Raw genomic sequence first — 22,313 nt, 5'->3', positions numbered from 1 at the left:
TGTTTAGATATTTGGTTTTATTAATGCTCTGAAATCCTGGTGTGCAGAGTTATAAAAACCTAGGGAAGAGAGAGCACCCAAGAACAGAAGGTAAATGCTGCAGAGAGGACAAGAAAGATGAACACTCAGAAGATGCCATTAGATTTGGAAATTAAGAAATCATTGGTAACCTTGTTGGACAAACAAGTTTCAGTTGAGTGATGAGGTTATACTGATGAGGCACTTAGGCAACTCATTTAAAGTCTCTGGGCCTCAGTTTCCTTATCTATAGAATAAGAGGGTTGGACTAGATGGTCCAATAGCACGACCTTAACAGATGCCTCCCAGCTTTAGATCTATGATCCCATGCTATCTACTATTACTCAGAAAAGGACAAAGATAGTTTAAAAGCACAAAACATACAGTTTATGGCATAGAATATATCAGAAACTTGGGACAGCTAGGTGGCCCAGTGGCCAGACCTGAGTTCAGATTAGGTCTCAGACAATAGTTGTGTGACCCTGAGTATGTCACTTAACCCTGCTTGCCTCAATTGCTTCATTTGTAAAATAAGATAGAGAAAGAAAGGAACCACTCCAGTATTTTTGCCAAGAAAATTCCAAATGGGTCATGAAGAGGTAGATATGACTGAACAACAAAATACCAGAAATAAAACAAATTAGGACTAAATATCATCTTTAGAGAATAAACTCCATCTTACAGTGTAGAGGGGAAAGGGAGAAAAATAGATGGGTAAAACTGTGCTAGTGAACAGTAAGGTAATAAGCTGCAAAGTGGTTTCTAAGAAAATAGAATGCTTTTGGAGCTAGAATACCAGAAGACCAAGTCAATACAGCGTTAAATTAGGAGGTACAGGAAACTATGCTAAGGTTCAAGCGGTTTGCGCTTCTTATGGATGACTTGAGAACTATATCCCTTATATCTTAATTATTGCTAAGGGGGTAACTTTAAGCCTTTTTTTGGTAACGCTTGGTGCCCTAACTTACCACAAAATAAGTACTTTTGTGTCATGGATTTCTGACATTAAAATGTTAACATATTAATTATAACACAAAGTAACTCTTTTACCTATACAACACATAGTAATAGCCCAAGTAACTGTCAACAGGGTAACTCCACTAGTCCCAGCTGTTAGAAACATGCTTTTTTGGTGTTATTCTTACTGCAAAAAATAATTTTCTATTAAATTTTGATTGTAACAATGTTTTAATATTATATTTTGAAAAAGGTAAATTTAGATAAACCCAGAAAAGAATGTCTATATGATAAATGGATTTTTGGAATCCTAAAAACCACACATGTGAAGATGGGAATTACAAGTCCAATATTAATAAAATGAACAAACAATCATTCTGTGGTGACTAATTCATGCTGTGGACACACATTCCCCTGCACTAACCCCCTCAGCCAACCTTCTAGACAAAACTGTATGAAACTGCAGCATAGTTCCTATATACAAGTACACATAAAGTAGTATAGTGGACCCTGACTTCAAAGAATTTAAAATAAATCATAAAGACCTCTGCCTTTAGCAGATACCTGAAAAGTTAAGAGCTCAACAGTTGTATAAGACAATGCCATAAGAGATACGAGGCAAAACATGTTGACTATAAATAGTGGAATTTTATAAAAATAACATGATTCTAGAAATCACTTTTCACATTATAGAAGAACTATAGATGGAATAGAGACTCATCAAAGTTGTAACCTAGCAAGTTCAAAGACTGGGAGATAGAAGAATTGCATTAACTATACCCTTTCTTTTATCCTGACACCTCAATATACTTATGTGCTGCTTTGTTTTGGTGGATAGTTTAGGTGTTTAGACAAATTTCATCTTGTTTTCGTTATATGAATAATGAGGGAAAAGGAAGAAGGAATAGAGAGTTGAAAGTCACTGATACTTAATAGCATACAAAAGATGTGTTATAGGGGTCAAGTTCCTTTTTTAACTACAATGGAAACATAAGGATAGAAATCAGCTATTTTCCATTATGGAAAGAAGTTATTATATAGAGACTAGAGAACACAGTATAATAATGATGATGATGATAATAACAGTTTAGAGACTGTTTTTACATACATTATGCTATGAACTGTAATAAAGTTAACCAACGTAATTAAGTATAATTATAAAAACAAAGCACAAGAGTAGGCCTTTTAAAAACATTTACTGGACCAAAATGTCTCAATGGGCCAGTAAAAAGGGAAATATTCAGTCTCCTTGCTTGTGATGGTGTTTACTGTAAGAGGCTTATAACTGTAGGAAATGCATTTTAGAACTCTCTACCAAGATAATCCTTACATATTTCCAGCTCTTAGATACTCTACTATCCACTGGAATAATGATTCAGAAAAATCTCTTCACCTGATACTAACTCAGAATCAACATTAATATAGTTATGGTCACAAAACTGATCTTGCCATTTTACCCATAAATACACCACTTCTTTAATTAAAAATTCTGAGGTTACCCTGTTTCTGGATCTCTTTTTAGATCTCTAATTCCTCCCCCACTCCTCAACACCTTTTTTGGCTTTTACCCCTGCTTTACTTCTCTCCTCCAACCTCAATAAGACAGCTGTTTTTATTCCTTTCTCCTATCACTGCTGCTGTCCTACAGCTCGGAATTATTCCCACCACCTACTTTCTCTGCTTCTATTCACAAGCAGCTAAATGCAAATAGAGGAAGTTCCACAACCATGTGGAGAAAGTAGATTACAAATTAAAGTTATCTAAATGCTACTGGGGCTCACTGCAGCTCGGCAGTCCTTTCATTCTTCCCTATCTCACCTTGCCCACAGCTCCTCCAATCCTTTTTTTCCCCTTCTCAAGACACTTATATACCTTGTCTCTTACTTTACTCTTCTTTATTCTCAACGTTTTCTCTCACTCTCTCTACCATTACTACAGTATCTGACAGAGAGGTGGTTCTTTCTTTGAAAAACCAACACCTCTATATAGGCACTTAAACTTATTCCTTACATATATCACTGGAAGAGTGTGTCCTTTTTTAAAATTGGAAACTGAAGTCATTATTTAATTTAGTAAATAAAGAGACCGTGTCATAACACAACTGAATAATAATAGCTCATCCAGATGTTGTTCAGAGGTTTACATAGTGCTTTCCTCACAACCAGCTCATGAGATAGTAAATATGAGCATTATTGTCCTCATCATAAATGAGAGATTTAAGATGAAGATTCTGAAGTTGTGAGAATTGAAGTACTTTGCCCACATTGGTTAGTAACTGCCAGCCTAGGGCCAGGGCCACTATACCATGCTGCTGCCACCTGTTCTGCCATTTTCTTTTTCTTTCTTTCAAGTTTTCAAATTTATTCTAAACTTAAATACAAAATAAGAAAAAAAAAATAACACTGCCATGTACCAACATGGTATAGAACATAAAAGAGGATTTAACATAAAGCAATAAATACCCATTTGAAGAAAAACCTACATAATGAATACTACACATTATTTTCACAGTCGTCCATCTTTTCTTTGTTTATTTGTATACTTTCTTTTGTTCTCTGATGTGTACTTTTTACTTTATTTCCCCCCTCATCCCTCAAAAGCTACAATTAAGCATGTGCACATACACACTCAAAGATATCCATAAATATACACATATACAATAAAATACATATATGTAAGACTGGATTATGCTTATTCCCACTTGTTATCAAGACTGTCTCCTTAATCAATCCTTGCCCCCCCTCCAAACTTCAACCTCTTCCTATTAACTGTTCCTTCCTAACAACCTCTCCATATCAATTGTTTGTACTGCTATGAAACATATCCAACTCTCCAATATCCTTAACCTTGAGTAGACTATACAATCCTCCTGGACTATTCTCCAAAATGTCTCTTCTCACTTTCTCATGCAAACTCCTTGAAAATGCTCCCTATACTTGTTCTCATTATGTCTTGCCTCTCATTCCACAAGCCCTTGTAATCAGGCTTTTGACCTAATCCCAAAACTGAAATTGCTCTCTCCAAAACTACCAATGATTTCTTAATTGCTAAATTCAGTGCTCTATTCTCAGTAATCATCATTCTCCTTCTTAAATCCTTGGCTCTTAGCAAGTACTTAATAGATACTAATGGACTATGTATGCTACATTTGCCATTGCTGACCACCCTCTTTTCCTGGATACTCTTTCCTCTCTGGCTTTTAGTGACATCACTTTTTCAAGGTTCACCAATCTTAAAAAAAGTTTTATTTTCTATTCATAATTATCTCCCTCTCCCTTCCCCACCCACCAAGAGAGAAAGAAAACAAAACCTATTACAAACTACATAGTCATAGAAAATAAATTCTGGAATTAACTATGCAAAAGAAAAAGAAACAAGAATTTATGCTTCAATCTGTACTGCGTCCATCATTTCTCTATTGGGAAGTGGAGAGAATGTTCCATTATGAGTCTTTTGGAGTTGTGGATGGTCACTGTGTTGATCAGAGGCATTAAGTTTTTCAAAGCTGGTTATCTTTACAATATTGCTGTTAACTGTATAAATCATTCTCCTAGTTCTGCTTTCTTCATTTTGCTTAAATACACACAGGTCTTTCCCAAGCTTTTTTTTAAAATAAAATGAAACGATCCTTTTAATCATTTCTTACAGCACAATAGTATCCATTACATTCACATATCATAATTTGGTTTTGTTGCAATTGATGTGCACCCACATCCTCAGGTTTGAATTCTTTGCCACTACAAAAAGAGATGGAAACAATATTTTTGTATATATAGGTCCTTTCGCTGTTTTTTTGATCTCTAGGTTTTAAAAGCTTTTTGGGGGATAGTTTCAAATAATTTTCCACAAAGGTTGGACTACTTCACAGTTTCACCAATACTTCATCAGTGTGTACCTGTTTTCGCAAAGCCCCTCCAGCACTTACTCCTTTTGATAATCATCACCAATTTGGTGGGTTGTTTGAAATAGTATCAGTTACTTTAATTCACATTTCTCTAGTTATTAGTGATTTATAAAATTTTTTTCACATAGGATTTTTCCCTCTGAAAAGTGCCTATTCATATCTTTTGACTATTTATTAATTTGGGAGTGGTTATTTTGTATGAGGGCTATGTGTGAGTAAATTTCACTCACTTCCCTATATATCTTAGAAATGAGACTTTTATCAGAAAAATTTGCTGCCAAGATTCCTCCCCCTAGTTTCTCGCTTTTTCTAATTTCAGTAATACTGCTTTTTGTATTTTCTTTTTGACAAACCCTTTTTAATTTAGTATAATCAAAATTATTTACCTCCTTTGATCTTATATCGCTTATTTGGTAATAAGCTCTTCCCATACCCACAGAACTGACATGTAATTTCTTTTATGTCCCAATGATTTGATTATAATATCACCCTTCATATGTACTTTATGTACCCTCCTGGAGCTTTTCTTGGTATATTGTATGAGATGATGGTCTATATCTACTTTCTGCCAGACTGCCTTTGAGTTTTCCCAACAGTTTCTGTCAAATAAAATGTTCTTGTGTCAATGTTACTCTGCTAATTTGTGTCTGAATATTGATTACCTAACAAATCTATTTCACTAATCAACCGCTTTATTTCTCATTTAGTACCAAATTCATTTGATCATTATGGTTTTGTAGTACAGTCTGAGATCTGGTATTACTAGGCTTCCTTCTTTCTCATTTCCCTCCCCACTAATCCCTTCATATTCTTTTTTTGCTGTTGTTTCTCTAGGTGAATCTCATTATTAATTTTTCTAGCTCTACAGTTTAATTTGTATGGCACAGAAAGTAAATGAATTTAGGTAGGTTTATAATTTTTAATATATTGGTTTGACCTACCCATAAGCAACTGATATTTCTTCATCTGTTTAGATCTGTCTTTATTTGTGAGAAGCCCCTTTTGTAACTGTGTTCATATACTTTCTGTATGTGTGTGTCTTGGCATCAAATATTTGCAACATCCATAATAATTTAAGTGAAATTTCTCTTTCTGTTGGATTTTGTTGGCAATATAGAGAAAAAAAAGAATGACTTGTGTGGATTTAAGTCCTATAATTCTGCTTTGTTAAAATTTTTGAAAAAATTTCTCTTTGCTTTACTCTTGATATAAGTGGAAGGGCTTCTACTTACCCCCATTACAGATGTATTTTCTTAATTTTAATTAGATGTTATTTTAAGAAAAGCTCCACTTATCCCTATACTTAAAAGGATATATTTTGTCAAAAGATTTTTCTACATCTATTGAAGTGATCATATGACTTCTATTGTTTTTGTTATTGATGTGGTCAGTTATGCTTATACCTTTCCTAATATTGAATTAGCCTGGCATTCCTAGTATAAATCTAGAGTAGTAATAGTGTGTGATCATAGTGATGTATTGCCATAGTTCCCTTGTTAATAATTTACTTAAATTTTTGCATCAATTTTCATTAGGGAAATTAGTCTATAGTTTTCTTTCTCTATCTTGACTATCACTGTACTGTTTTAGGTATCAAGATCATATTTGTGCCATAAAGTGAATTTAGATAGGATCCTTTTTTATATAAGATAGATGTATTAGGTGCATTAAGAATTCTATTTCCTGTCTTGTTAATCTAGGAAATTTATACTTTGAAAAATTCATTTCATTTAGATTGTTGATTTTACTGGCACACAGATAAAAGAGCTTTTAATAATTATTTTTATTTCTTCTTAATTGGCTTCAATTTCATCTTTTCCATTTTTAATACTGGTACTTTGGTTTTTGGCTTTCCTATTTTAAATCAAATTAGCTAATGGCTTATCTGGTTTACTAATTAAAAAAAAAACAACCCTCATAGTTTTAAATATTACTTCTATTTCTATAAACTTTCAATTTTGCTATCTCTCCTTTGATTTTCAGGATTTGTCTTTTGCTATTTTGTTATTTGTTAGTTCTATAGTTTAGTTGAATGCCCAATCTGTTAGTCTGCTCTTTTTCTCTATTACTAAGGAAAGATTTTAGAGATATAGGTTTTCCACTTAGTAAGGCTTTGACTGCAATCCACAAATTTTGTTATGCTATATCATTGTTGTCACTATCTTTAATCAAACTACTCTGTGATTTTTTCTTTGATCCACCATTTTTTAGGATTAAGTTATTTGGTTTTCAATTACTTTTTAATTGAGGATTGCTCTTAATTGCTATTAATTCATTATTTACAGTACCTTTTAAAAAAACGAAGTTTCCAGTTTGTCTCTTTTACTGAGGTCTATTTTTGATTTTTCTAAGGTTATTATTTCTAGCCTTGCCTTTTTTACTTCACTGGAGGCAGAACAGATTCAGCTTTAGCCCCTTATTTTAACTGGGTGTTTCTTACAAACAACATATTGTTGGATTCGAGTTTCTAATTCATTCCCCTCTCCTTTTTGGTTTTATGGGTGAGAGTTCATCCCAATCACATTCACAGTTACAACTGCAAATTATGTATTTCCCATAATCTTATTTTCTTATACTTTCTTTATCATTTTTTCCTATCTCTTCTTTAAGAATCTAACTGCTTCTGACCAATGCCTCTCCTTAATATGTCTTCTCTCTCGTCCCTTCCTCTCTTTCTCACTTAATTCCTTTCCCTCCTATTTTCTTTTTTTTCCCCACCTATTTTCTTGTTGGTAAGATGAATTTCTGTATTGAACTGTATTTTAGGAATATCTTTCCCTCCTTGAAACAGTTTAGATAAGAATGAGGTTCAAGTGTTACCCGCTCTCTCACCCCTCAACCACATTGCTTCCAACATTGTGTAAACTCTTCTTTACCCACTAAATTGTTGAGAGATAATTTTCTTCTTTCTTCTCTCTTTCCTTCATCTGCAAGTACATTCTTCTTCCCACCCTTCAATTCTTTTTTTGAAGTCATTTCAACAGGAGAATCTCATCCAGGCCCTAAGACTCCTGGTGATGATAAAGTTCTAAACGGTTACATGAATCATCTTCCAATGTAAGAATGTAAACTGTTTAACCTTCTCTAGTCCTTTATGATTTCTCATTCATGCATATCTTTTTATGCTTCTCAAGTGCTATTTTCAAATCTTAATTTTTAAATTCAGCTCTGTATTTTCATCAAGAAATGCCTGAAAATCCTCTATTTCATTAAATATCCATTAAATCCCTGAAGCATTATACTCAGGTTTTTTTTTGGGGGGGGGGAGGGGTAGGTTATTCTTGGCTGTAATCTTAGCTCCTTCACATTCTGAAATATCATATTCCAAGCCCTCTGCTGTGGTGGCTGCTCAATCTTGTGTGATCCAGACTTTGGCTCTGACGCCAAAGTTAAATTGTTAAATTATTTCTTCTGGTTGCATGCAGAATTTTCTCCTTGACCCGGGAGTTTCAGATTCCTGAGTTTTCATTTTGGGATCTCCTTCAGGATGTGATTACTGGATTCTTTCAACTTCTATTTTATTCTCTGGATTGAAGATATTGGCAGGGAGGATTTCTTTCATAATTTCTTCAACTATGTGTAGGCTCTTTTTTGTTTATGGCTTTCAGGTAATGCAATGATTCTTGAGCTATATCTCCTCACTCTATTTTTCAGACAGTTATTTTATCTATAAGTTATTTCACATCTTTTTCTATTTTTCAGTCATTTGACTGTTTTATTATTTCTTGACTTTTCATGGGATCACTGGCTTCCCTTTGGCCAATCTTAATTTTTAAAGAATAATTTTCTTCAATACTATTGTTTACCTCTTTTACCATTTTGTTGTTGTTTAGCTATGTCCAAACTCACTGTGATTCTATTTGGTGTTTTCTTGGCAAGGTTACTAGATTGGTTTGCTATTTCCCTCTCCATATTATTTTACAGATAAGGAAACGGAGGCAATGTTAAGTGAGTTGCCCATGGTGACACAGCTAGTAATTGTCTGATGTCATATTTGAACTAAGGAAGAGGAGTCTTACTCACTTCAGGTCTGGCACTCTATCTGCTGTACCACCTAGCTTCCTTAAAAAGAAAAAAAACCAGCACCACCAAATGGCCAATTTTAATATTTAAAAACTTACTTTCTTCTTTAGTAATATTTTGTACCATTTACCAAGCTGTTAACTCTTTTTTAAAATAACTTTTTACAGTGTTAATTTCTCCTCTTACTTTTTCTTCTATTGCTTTTATTTGCTTTTTATGAAAAAAAAAATTTGCTTGTTTTTTATGCCCTTTAACTATTCTATGAGTTCTTCTGCTTGTGTTCAATCTGCATTTTGCTTTGAGGTTTTGCTTATAGATGTTTTCAAGTTATTCTCTTCTTTTTTGTGTTTGTGTTTTGAGCTTCCAGGTCACCATAGTAGCTCTTTATGGTAGGGTGCTTGTTTTTTTGTTTGTTCATTGTTTCTTAGACTTGATATTAGTACTGAGCTTTGGACACTTTTTGGGAGGAAGGGAAGGGAACTGTCTGGCTCAGGCTTCTGTCCTCTTATGTTTTCATTTGCAGCTCAGCCTGGGACCTTCTAATTTTACAGTGCTTCAAAAGTGGTGTGACTTGAGGTGAGGTCTGTTCACTGCTTTTATGCTCTGCAATTTCCTGACCCAGGATGATGACTGTTGGCTTGTATGTAAGCTGAATTTTAGTAGATTAATCAGAATGATAAAACTACATTTCTAAAACTTGTTTGCTACTCAGTGGGCCCATGTTCCCTTGTGATTATTCCTCTTTGCCCTGGACTGGTTAGCTGGATTTGGACAATGGGAGACAGAGCTACCAGATGGCACCTGTTCCTGCACACAATACTAGTTCAAGGACCTTATTCTCTACCATTGGTAACTGCCCTGGTGTCCTATCTTAGTCTTCTTTCTGTCCTTGGGTGATGAAAAGTTCCCTATTGTCAATGAGTTCTCCTGGTTGCCTGTCCCTAGTGTTTGTAAGACCTCTCTATCTCCTTGAGCTTCTCTTTGGGCTAGAAAAATGACTAATTATGACTTTTTCTTGGTTCTATTTTCTAGATTACTGTGAAGGAGGTGTGTGAGCAAATTGATTTCAGAGGTATAAAGGGACTGCCTTGCTGCAATGAGGGCCAGGTGAGGTTATGTAACATAAATTTGGAGCAGTCCTAGTCATCATGGATTAATGATTTTTTCTAGCTCTTTTTAGTTTCATGTGAATAGAATGGAAGGCAGCTGATAGTGGGAGCAGTTGAAGCACAGAGGTTGGTCAAAGCATGACTGGTAAGGGAATAAGAAGGCAAGGGATTTCTAAGAGGACAATATAGAGTTGAACTGGTTTATCAAGGGGTCCAGATGGGAAAAGGAGGAGTATAACCAGTGCATAGGAGGTGGCCTGAGAAAGAACAGAAGGGTATAGGCACTGGAGGTTATAGGCCTGATGAAGAATAGGATTAGGAGGTCATAAGGCAGAAAGATAGAACAATGAAAAATTATGATCTGATAAAGCAATTGCAGAGTTAGAAATGGAACATCTGTGGGTGATGGCAAGATCAAGGACATGACCATATCTCTGAGTAACTGAGGTAGGTGGAGGAATAGGTCAAAAACTGAGTAGACTACAACTGGGAAATTAGGATATTTGAGGGAGCATCATCATGTATGTTGATATTTCTGGTTATGCCAGGCAAGAGCTGAGGTAAAGAGAAAGACTGGAAGCCAGATATTGAACAATGAGTCAAAAATAAAAGAGTCCCTGTGAAGTCAGTAAATAATAGTCATCAGAATCCTGAAGTAATAAAATTGGACTGAATGAATGAATGTCACAGGAGAGACTGAGTCATGGAGACAGAGAAAGAGAATGGAAGTAGCAGTGAGGACCAAGAAGTTTGGGAGTATGAGTAAAAGTGTAACTGGTATTAGGAAGGCTGACCATAGATGCAGTGTTATGAAGAGGCAGAGAGCATCAGTGAGAGCTGGAAGATGGAAAAAAGTAGGAAAGGCAACTGTTTAAGATGAAAGAAACTACTAATGTCTGTTATCTCAAACTACCCTGTATTTAGTTACTTTGTGTTTATTTTTATTTACTAACTTTATATTTATACAACACACACACACATACACACACACGTTTATCCTTCAATTAGAATGTAAGTTCTTAAGAGTACACATATTTTTCACTCTTTGTACTTTTATTCTGGGTACCTAATACAGGATCATGGTAAGTATTTAATAAATATTTGTTGATTGATTATGCCAAACAGAACTTAACTATTTCATTTCTATTTTTTTTTAAGAAACTTTCATGCAATTTTTGTCTAATCTCTGCAGCATTTGTTGCTGTGCAGTCATGTCTAACTCTCTGCAACACCATTTGGAGTTTTCTTGGCAAAGATACTAGAGTGTTTTGTCATTTCCTTCTCCTGCTCATTTTACAGATGAGGAAACTGAGACAAAGAAAGTTAAATGATTTGCCCAGGGTCACACAGCTAATAAGTATCTGAGGCTGGATTTAAACTTGGGAAATGAATTTCTTTGAATCTAGGCTGGACACTCTATCCACTGGGCCTCCTAGCTGCAATATCTATACCCAATCACTGTCTCCCTCTCCCTCCCTCTCTCTCTCACACACACATTTTTAATGAATGCTATCAGGATTATTAAATTACAATCTAAATGTAATATTAGGACAGCTAGGTGGTGCAGTGGATAGAGAGCCAGGCCTGGAGTGAGGAAGACTTTTCAAATCCAATCTCAGATACTTTGCTAGCTGTGTGACCCAGGACAAGTCATTTAAGTATCCTTGTCTCAGTTTTCTCATTTGTAAAATGAGCAGGAGAAGGAAATGGCAAAACCCTCCAGTATCTTTGCCAAAAAAAACCCCAAATAAAGAATTGGACCCCATGACTGAAACAACTGAACCACAGAAAAGCATATTATTGAAATAGTTATCATATAGGTTTCTGATATTTCTTTAAGTATGGGAGCTTATACTTACCTGTGATACTAAATCTCTAAGATGTTTTTAAAAGACTTATTAATTAACTTTGTTGATTGTCCATGAAATTCCTCTGAAAGTCAAATAGCTTAATTTACCAAAGTCAAATACTAGGCACTTGCCCAATTTCTAACCTGTTCTGGCATAGCTCCATGCTCAATTCCAGTCCTCAGTAATCTGTAGCAGTTACCAAATAGATCCCATTTAGTGAGGTCATGAGCACTGAAAAGAAAAAAGATATGGGGGAAAGATATTATATTAATTCTTGGAGGAAAAGAGTAAATGAAAACCTATGCTATGTTCCAATGATTGGATGAATATGGCAATTTGATTTACAAAGATGAAAAACCTTTTGGTAAAGGGAATATTAAAACTTCAAATTAAAATGATCCAAATATTAAAAAAATAAGCTGTTATAAATCTAAGTTAAAAAAGCAAAAGTACTTGAGGTTATCACACAATTAATCTACAAAAAAAAAAAAAGGTGGGGAACCTTTTTTTGGTGATAAGACCCCTTGGTTGGGTGGTACTGAGCAGCTGCTATATAAAAAAAATTTTTCCCCATTCTAAAAAGATAAATAAAGTATGTTCAACACATTCTTTAAAAATTAACAGAAAACATATATCCTTATTCAATAAATGCAACTACGGAGAGACTACTATATCTATTAAAAAGAGATTAGGTATATTCAGCTGAAATAATTCTGAAATCCATGTTTTGAAGAGGACAGTTTAAGCTTTCAAAAACTAAAAAAGCAGCTTTGGAATGATTTGGAACCCAGTTAAAGTTAGTAAAGAGGTACAAGAGCATGTACATCCACCTATATACATGCTAACATCAAGACCTGGGCTCAAAGGGAAATGCGTTGAGTAGCAGAATCAGAGGGAAAGAACATCTTTTCAAGATTCAGAAATGTCAATTTTGCTAGAAAATGAAGCACAGAGGGAAAGTTGAATAGACAAAGTGACAAAAGCAATTTAAGGTATTCATTGGTATTAAGAAAAAGTAGTAACAGAAAAGGTTTCTGGGGTAGAGCAAAGTCTCCTGCCAGCACCAACATTCCCCCTCCCCCAAGCCAAGGAGACTTGTATCATATATTAGCCTAGGCGTTTTTGACACACCCAGGACGTAGAGAAAGAGTGTAAGTTTTAAAGCCTCACAAGAGGAAAAAGATTAAACAGTAATTAAAAGCAGTAGAAGATTAGTGAAGAAGGTACTGGGATAGTGCGTGGTGCTTACAGAATTATTTTTTAAAAATCGTTCAAATGAAGTATCACATCATTATATGTAGCAACTGAAGAATACTAAGGCTTTACTTTCATTCAATTACTTTTATTTTTATAGAAAAACATAAATGACTAGTACACTTGGGTCAACCATGTTAACAAAAAACCTTTCTATGTAGACCATTACCATTGAATATTTTAGTATATTACCACTGTAGACCTGATAGTAGTCTACAAATGACTTCACATGCCCAGTACTGCAAACCCAAATTAAAAAATAATGGGAAATAGGAAATGTTTTTTCAGTTCTGTAACACACTACATTAGAAAGAAATGCATTAGTAGGGAAAGGAAAGACAGATGGACTGCAGCAGAGATGGAAAAAAAGAGAGAAAAGTACAGACATGGACATACAAAAAAATAAAAAATAAATGGAAAGATGAACACAAAGAAAGATATACAGTGATACAGAAAAAGAGAAAAAACATGCTGAAGAGAGTGAAATAATATTTATTGGGTTTAGTTTGAGTGTACTAATAGCTCTTCAAGTTCACTTAGGGTATGGGTATCATGATAAATGATCACTATTCTCAAAACGTTTACAAACGGTGTAACAATTTGGTTTTCTTTGAACTATACAGTGATTATTTCTGCAATGCTTCTCTTTTCCTCTTTTTAAACTGTGAACTTTTATTTAAAAAAATTTATTTTTTAGAAATTTATTTCTGTATCCCAAAGAGATCAAAGATAAAGAAAGACCAATATTTAAAAAAAATTATTTATAGTTCTTTTCTGGTGGGAAACAATAAGAAACCCCTAAGGGGATCTCCATCTATTATGGAATAACTGAACAAATCATGGTATGTGAATGTAATGGAATACTATTGTGTCATAAGAAATGGCAAATGGCTGGTTTAGAGGAAACTAGTAAGACATGAATGAACCGACACAGGGTTAAGTAAGCAAAGCCAGGAAAAAAAGTTTATATAATAACAATGCAAAAAATGAACAATTTTTGAAAAACTTAAGAACTCTAATCAATACAATGACTAACCATGATTTGAGAAGACTGAGGAAGAATGCTATTCAAGTCTTCACAGAGAAGTGACAGATGCAAGATGGAGAATGAAACAAGTTTTTAGAAGTGGTTAATGTGGAAACCTGTTTGGCTATGAATATTTGTCAAAAGGGTTTTTCTTTCTTTTTTTCCCCCCCAGCATGTGTGGAGAACATTTGATAAATGAGAATAAATGTTTAATTTAATATTTAATTTAAAAGAATGAAAAAAAGGAGTATCCTTTTGAACTTGAAGGTGTTGGACAACATATCAGTTGACTGAAAGTCCGTTTAATACATGGAAGCTTCCAGTTTGATTTATCTTACTTCTTTCAGAAAACAATTTTTCTTCATTTTACATTAGCTGAATGTTAGAATATGAAACTGACATTTAATAAATAGTTTTGAACTTTGTTTTCTAAATACAAATCTAGGTTGTAGATCTTGGTGTCTTTAGGAGATACTAACTCACCATGGGAAACAAAATCTCCATCACTTTATTTCCCATGCCCCAATTATAATAAAAAAAAAAAACCCTAGCAAAAAGAAGACTAAATAAGCATCATAAAATTTACAAGTGGAATGTATCTTAAAGGTAATTGGGAGGAATGGACGTCCAAATAGTTAAAGTATTTTATGATAACAGGGTCAAGAACTGGAAGGAACCTTCAAGATTACATATTTGCACTACCTCATTTTAAAGATAAGGAAATGGAGGTTTAAAGACTTCAAGGCCCACACTGTTGGTAAGCCAATACGCCAGGATTCTAGCCCAGATTTTCTGATTCCAAGTCCTGTGCTGTTTCTACTACACAATGGTTTAAAATTTCACTAAGTTTTATTGCTATTTTTGAAATACTGCCAAAATGCTGTCATTTCCACTATGAAACCCAACACATTTTTTTAAAATTAGATTTGTTGGTTGAAAAATATTGAATATTGGCTTAAAACTTTTGTAATAAATTAACTGAATGCTGAATAATGCTGAAAGTTCTTGTAGAATTCACTGGATTTAGAGTTAAGAGACCTTAACAAATTATCTACTCTAATCCTCTCAGTTTTATACATAAGGAAATTAAAGTACAGAAAGTTGAAATTATTTGTCCAGTGATCTCCATTTCCACTAAATGAGAGTCAAATTAAAACCACAAGTAAAACCAGTGGATAAAAACTGCATTTTAATACCTAGAAGATTGTTGTCTATACATACTTTTTACTTGAAAGTACTGAAGTAAAAATCAAATACACATTAAAAAATCCAATCATATAAAAATAAATGTTTTTATTAAATCTTAGTTTTTATCTGGATATTCAACATTAGACAGACAAAACTCTATATTGTGCAGACACAATCTTAATTCATCTTGTTCTAATGTATCTGTCATTAAATCAAGCCCAAATAAGATGACATACTTGTGAAAAGAAGTTAATCTCTTTAGTGTTGAGAGAACATTATAAATATCATCATCATCAGCTTCTTCTCCCTACAAATAAAATAAAACAAACTTATTACTATGATTGGGATTTTTCCTTACACAAACTGATTAAAACAAAGTGGAAATGCCTAAGATACATAACTGTAAAAACTTTCAGTACCTTTTCTATAGGTAAAGTAGGAATAAAAATAATACTCAGTAAGTGAAGACCTACTGATACACAGTATGTATAATTTGGAACAAAACATACAAATAACAGAAAAAGGAGACAGTGTTTTAAAAGAAAATTTACAATCTATGTTAAAAAAATAGGTCCTTCCACCTTGGCCTTCATGGCTGAGAGAAAAAGTATCACGGAATTAAGGTTTTATAAGGGTTTTTTTATTTAAGGGTTCTAGCCCATTTCCTATAGACAGAAAAAAATATGGTTGTTGAAATAAGGAGAATGTGGAAAATGGAGCTACATATATTATTCTGAAACCTTTATCTGTGGCATCCTCAATGGCATCCTCTACCTCAGCGTCAATCCAAGTGTTTTTTAAATTTCATCTTACACAGAGCAGCTATCTGGTAAATATAAAATTAGTTACATGCCTGGAGCAAGGACAAAAAAGAACTAATTCCTCTCTCCAGTGAGGGGAAAATCAATCAAGAAGAAAGAATTTTAATAAAAATAAAGTGTGAATTACACTGATTTTTTATATATATCATTGTGAAAGCCCTAGTAAAATTCAGAAGGACAGTTAATATTTCTGTAGGTAGTCTGAATAACTGTTTGTAAAGCTATCTTAACTAATCATAAAACAAAGTCAAAATATATGAGTTTGACTTAGAAAATAAAAGACAAACCTCTTGTAAGAGATCTTCTACAGAATGATTAAATCGATCCACAAATTCATCTATTAGTTGGCTCCGAGCTATATCAACTCGATTTTGGATTGTATACTCTTCGCTACATAAAATGCTGTAAGTTTTACTGCAGGCTTCTAGAACATCTGATTCTACATGTTTCTCCACAACAAATTTAATTTGCTTTAATAAGGCATCCAGATGCTAGAGAGTAAAAAGAATAATTTGAGATATTACTAGAAATAAACATGAAATAATCAAAAGGAAAATCATTATTACCAATCAAATCCATATAATTGTTTAATAAAATTAAATTAAGTTGCAGAGCTCCAGTCCTACCTTTTCCATTCTGCCTGTGCTGTAGATTTCTAGGTCAAAGTACTGTGGAATTTGAAGCAGGTTAGCTACCTTCTCAGCATCAGCAGAATACTAGAAGGAACAAACATATGAAAATAATAAATTTCAATGTTAAGTATAAAAACAATGATCTGAATATCTAACATATTTTCATAGAGACTTTACCTTTGACAGCAACATAGGAAGTGCAATAATAAAATGTTCTGTCAGTTTGTTTCTATCATCAATTTGAGTTTTCCTTTCTTTGGCTGTTAGCACCTGGAAAATAAAATTTAAAAATGCTAAGAATAGTAAGAATTTCACTTGCTAATCTTCAAGTCTAAAATTACAACTAATCAATGATTTTTAGTTTAGACATTAATTAAAATTGGAACCAGGATTTGACTTTTAAAATAAGCAACGATTCTAGAAATTGACTAACTAAACAAGTTACAGTGATGAGGAAATTAAAAATAATGTCTAACTTGGGAGTTTAAAAGGAAAACAGAAATCTGCCTTCCATATTGTGTGCACCCAATTTTAAACGTATATTCATATAAAATGTTTCCAAAAATGCAGTTATTTTTATCTATCAAATAGCTGCTGGTTTAGGAATTCAAATCATACAAGTAATGTAAAATGAGGAAACTTTATGAAAATGAATTTTTAAAGATAAAAAATTGGTACCCAAAGGTAAATACATTTTTTTTTTTCTATTTTGATGATTGAATTTAACTCCAGGAAATGTGAACAAATTTTCCAAAATAAAAAACAAGTCCCTCCTGTAGCTCCTATTTTCCTTCCTAGGTACTGCTGTATCTAGTTTCCTATTATTAGGTTATAATTTAAATTATATAATCAAAGGATAAAATTAATTTAGAAATACTTTTTAAAAGTTACTTGGTCAATACAATGGTTTCATGATGCTCCATCCCATCTATAGTCTACATGGTTCCCCAGGTTATGAGTCGCAAAATTTCTTCATGGCCTTAGATATGGATTTTACAACTCACTGTCTCATTTTAATTAGTATCATGATCTAGCTAAATGAACTAAATGGCAATAGGCTATTTAAAGAGTAAAATGTAGCACAAAGTAAAGCAGCATTTTGCCCAGAATATACTTGCTTCCATTTTGAAATCACTGACTTCCATAGTCTTTAACAGTTCTATGAAACAGAAACACGTTAGCTTTAAATTGCCTTTTGATACAAGGGAAAAGGAGTGCTAGAAATGTATTGTTGGTAGTACGGAAGTGGGGAAGTAGAATGAGACTGAATAGTTTTGCCTCTGGAGGTTTTAATTATTTTGCTCCATTGTTAAGCAGTTGTAAACCTTCCTTCCCCTTGAGACTGCTTTCAGATAGCTTCCTACTTGTGGCATTTATCTTACATTGAAGAGTTCCCCTTCTGCTGCATCTGCCTTAGAGGTAAGGATGGGGTGGTGGCTACCAGACTTCAGGATGCTTCATACTATTTTCTAGAGGTTCATTCCATTTTTGTATTCTACCTTTCTGGTAAGAAACAAATGCTTTATTTTCTGCCTTCTAAGGATGAGATTGTCAGCAATTCCAGAACTAATTAGATGTTCTGTTTTAGTACAAATGGATTTGGAGAACATAGATGAAGAGGTGAATGGACAAAGATGGTAAATTTAAAGCTGGAAGGGACCTTAGAGAGTATTGAGTTGATACCCATATTTTATAGTGGAGGTAGCTGGGACCTGAGAGGCTCAATGGTTTGAAATAAGTCATGGCAAAGAAGTCTGAGCCTGGCTCCTTTGATTTCAAATCCATTGTTCCTTTCATTGCATTGTGTAGCCACTTCTATTACTAATATAAAGTGCATGCATGAGTGTGTGTGTGTGTGTGTGTGTGTGTGTGTGTATAAGAGAAAGAGAAAGAGAGAGAGAGGGAGAAAAGAGGGGAGGGAAGAGGAGAGGGAACCTGTGTTAGGAAATCATCATGCTCTCAATCTGTAAGAACATTAATTTCTTTCCTTTTGAACTTATCCAAATGCTTTCCATCATTTTTATATTCCTAGGTTTGATTATTTTTATACACATATTTCATCATTTACAATTCCACCATTCTTAAGATCAGTTCTTTTGTATGGAGAGCATACCCTTTTCCATAATGAATTCCAGGCAAGATCCCTTCTAATCAAGTTTTAGCAATACTTATATATATCATATTTATAATTATAATATACCTTAAATATTGGTGTCACACTATATGAAATTTCAAGTTCATTTTGCTACCAACACAGCTAGGTGGTACAGTTAATTTGTATGGTAGGTCTGAAGTCTGAAAAATCTGAGTTCAAATCCTGCCTCAAACACTTATTAGCTGTGTAACCTTGGGTAAGACCTCTATCTGCCTGTTATCTCATCTGTGAATGAAGATAATAATAGCACCTCTCTCAGGATTGCTATAAAGCTTAAATGAAGAAATAATCATAAAGTGCTTTGCACAGTCCCTGGCATACAGTACATGTCATATAAATGTTAGCTATCATTACCATCCTTCAGTTTTAAAATATGTTTTAGTTTTCTTCAATCATTCATTTTCACATGAATTAGTAGAAGGTAGCAATATGTTAAAATTCTGTTTCCTTCTTCCAGAAAGGTATCCTACTTTTAATTAGATCTGTTCAGCACATACAGAAACCCTGACACTTCTTAGGAAACAGACCATGATGAGGCATCTCTTCCTCCAGGGTCAAGTAATATGCAGTACTACTCATGAAAACAACTTAGTGTTTGAAAAGACATGAGATACTGCTTCTGAAAAAATATGGTCATAATTATATGATTTCATAGGAGAAGAATTTCTTCTCAACTACTCTTCAGAATTTTTTTCCTTTATTAATTTCTGGACAATTTTTTTTTCCCAAACTAAGAACTATCCATCCTCTTTACGAAGTCTAAGAAACACAGAAGTATTTCTCAAGCCACTTTAGATGGAAGAACAAAATTCACCAATACTGAGACCATACTCTGCAGGAACACAAACAGCAAAAGTCCTTCAAGTCACTGCACTGGCTCTCTTAGTGCCCATTATAATCCCATATCTACATGAACAAAGGTTCTTGGCTTTCTGATAATGCCATGGAAGCTGTGTCTTAATAAAGAAAAAACCTATTTAGACTTGACACGTGTTGTTAGGTATTAGCAATCATTCTTATTTATTAACTCTTTCCTCTAGATTCTAGAGTCTAGATCAGGGGTGGGGAACCTGCAGCTTCAATGCCACATGTAGCCTTCTAGGTCCTCAAGTGTGGCCCTCTGGCTAAATTCAAACTTCATAGAACAAATCCCTTTAATAAAAGGATTTGTTCTGTAAAACTTGGACTCTAAATACACTCTTGGAAGGACAGTAACAGCTATTCTGATACCCATGACCCAGATGAAAAGCAGGATGTGACAAGAACATGGAATAGCACCTATTGTGCCTCCCTGGAAACCCATTCCCTCTCTGGGTCTCTCTTTCTTTACTGATGCCCTATTTCTCTAACCCTTACCTGTTCTTCTATTTTATCCATCTGTCTCTATCCTTTTCTCTCCTTTGCCACTCTCTTGACTGGATGTAATATAGAACTGAAGTGGTTAAGTATGTATGTATGTATGTATATGTGTATGTGTGTGCGTATGTGTGTGAATGTGATCAAGTTATGTTTAATTTAGTATTTTGTTTTCATATTAATTTAAAAGTAGAAAGTTATGTTAACAGCTTTCTTTCAGCCTTGAAACAAAAACCACAAACAAGCAAATAAAGTTGTTTTTAATGTGCCTGACCCTTGATAATCTGTAATGAGGGTCAGTGACTTTCAGTAAAAAAAGCTTCTCTTAATCATGACCTATGTCATATAGGTGAGAAAAACATTAGGTTCTGTTTCCACACCCAAATCTGCTGAATCTTTTTGGACTTGTATCTTTTCTCCTTATACCCTTTCTCAAGACGCAGTAAGACTTGGGTTTCACCTCTGCCACTAAGATTTACTACCTTTGACTCTGGGCAAGGTCCTGGGGTAAATTTTTCCTACTATTCCACAGATAGGTTTATCTGTTTGGTGAAAGGAGTGGTGGCCACAATTCAAGTTTTCCTATACACTTCCCAAACTGTTACATTATAAAACTGACCAGTTTATTTAGCTTGTAAACAGTTTTGCAATAGGAGTAATCTCTTAATTTTCCAATCTTGTAGCAACAGAAAATAATAGATTTCTCTATTACTATCCTTTGCCTTTATCCATATGCAACTTTATCTGAAGTTTCTGAGTAATGTTGGTTGTTCTTCGTCTTTGAGGAGGACCAAAATGACATCACCATGATAAAGTGAAGTTGCAGTGGGTCTGACTGTGGCTGATCAGACCAATACGAGCTATGAATGCTCTACCACAGGTTGGGCACAGATAGTCCATGTGAATATTTGGGGTAGATATCTCAAATCTGCGCATCCTGTGTTTACTTTGTGCTGTCTCAATTCTGCTTTGCTCAAAGAGCTGAGCAGCCTTTCTGATCCTGTGCCAGTGTCTCTCATGGTGCACAGTCAAATGCAAAGTTCTTGAGAGAGACCTTGAGTGTTCTTGTATCTCTTCTTCTGGCCACCATGTGATCGTCTGCCCCATGCGAGTTCTCCATAAAATAGTCTTTCTATTTTATTTATGCAAGGATACATTTTGCATTTGAACAACATGGCCAGCCCATCAGAGTTGCACTCTCTGAAGCATACTTTGAATGCTTGGCAGTACAGCTCAAGCAAGGATTTCAGTGTCCTTATCCTGCCAGTTGATCCTCAGAATCTTCTTAAGACAGTTCAAATGGAAGTGATTCAGTTTCTTGGCATGGCACTGGTAGACTGTCCATGTTTCACAAGTATATAACAATGAGGTCAGCCCAACAGCTCTGTAGACCTTTAGTTTGATAGTCAGTCTAATACCTCTTCTCTCCCAAACTTTTCTTTGGAGCCTCCCAAACACTGAGCTAGTTCTAGCAATGTGTGTATCAACCTCATTGTCAATGCGTACATCCCTGGAAAGTACACTACGAAGGTAAGTGAACTTATCCACAGCATTCAAAACTTCTCCATCTGTTGCAACTGGTGATTCCAAGTATGGATGGCGTGGTGGTGGCAGATGGAGCACCCGTGTTTTCTTGGTGTTACTTATTAGGCCAAAATTAGCACAGGCAGCAGAGAATTGATCCATCCTTTGTGTGCTCAATGCAGCCTCTGAAGCTGAGATGTAACAATCATCTGCAAGCAGAAAATCATGCACCAACACTCCCTCCACTTTGGTTTTGGCTTGTAGCCTTTTCAAATTAAAGAATTTGCCATCAGAACAGTAGTTGACCTTGATGCTGTGTTCATCCTCATTGAAAGCATTTGTCAACATGGCTGAAAACATCATGCTAAAAAGCATGGGAGCAAGCACAAAGTCCTGTTTCACTCCAGTGGTGACTGGGAAGGCACGAGAGCATTGTGAACCCGGGCAAACATACCATCATGAAATTGATATACAATATTGATGAACTTCTCCAGG

At 34.5% G+C, this 22,313-nt stretch overlaps 1 protein-coding gene across 4 annotated transcripts in view; it reads right to left on the bottom strand.

The window, feature by feature from the left end:
- Positions 1-22,313, bottom strand: part of STAG1 (STAG1 cohesin complex component) — a 377,001-nt gene that overhangs the window by 56,451 nt on the left and 298,237 nt on the right. For all 4 annotated transcript variants that reach the window (XM_072613576.1, XM_072613574.1, XM_072613577.1 and 1 more), the window contains 5 exons: positions 16,961-17,053; positions 16,778-16,867; positions 16,439-16,642; positions 15,567-15,637; positions 12,005-12,092 (listed from right to left, as the gene is read on the bottom strand). In XM_072613576.1, the coding sequence (XP_072469677.1) occupies positions 12,005-12,092; positions 15,567-15,637; positions 16,439-16,642; positions 16,778-16,867; positions 16,961-17,053 (546 nt within the window). The remainder of the gene's footprint in view (positions 1-12,004; positions 12,093-15,566; positions 15,638-16,438; positions 16,643-16,777; positions 16,868-16,960; positions 17,054-22,313) is intronic.

The sequence above is a fragment of the Notamacropus eugenii genome, chromosome 5 (assembly GCF_028372415.1).
Source record: "Notamacropus eugenii isolate mMacEug1 chromosome 5, mMacEug1.pri_v2, whole genome shotgun sequence".
Lineage (NCBI taxonomy): Eukaryota > Metazoa > Chordata > Mammalia > Diprotodontia > Macropodidae > Notamacropus > Notamacropus eugenii.
The sequence above is the reverse complement of the archived record's forward strand: the minus strand, read 5'-3'. Positions and strand labels throughout refer to the sequence as shown.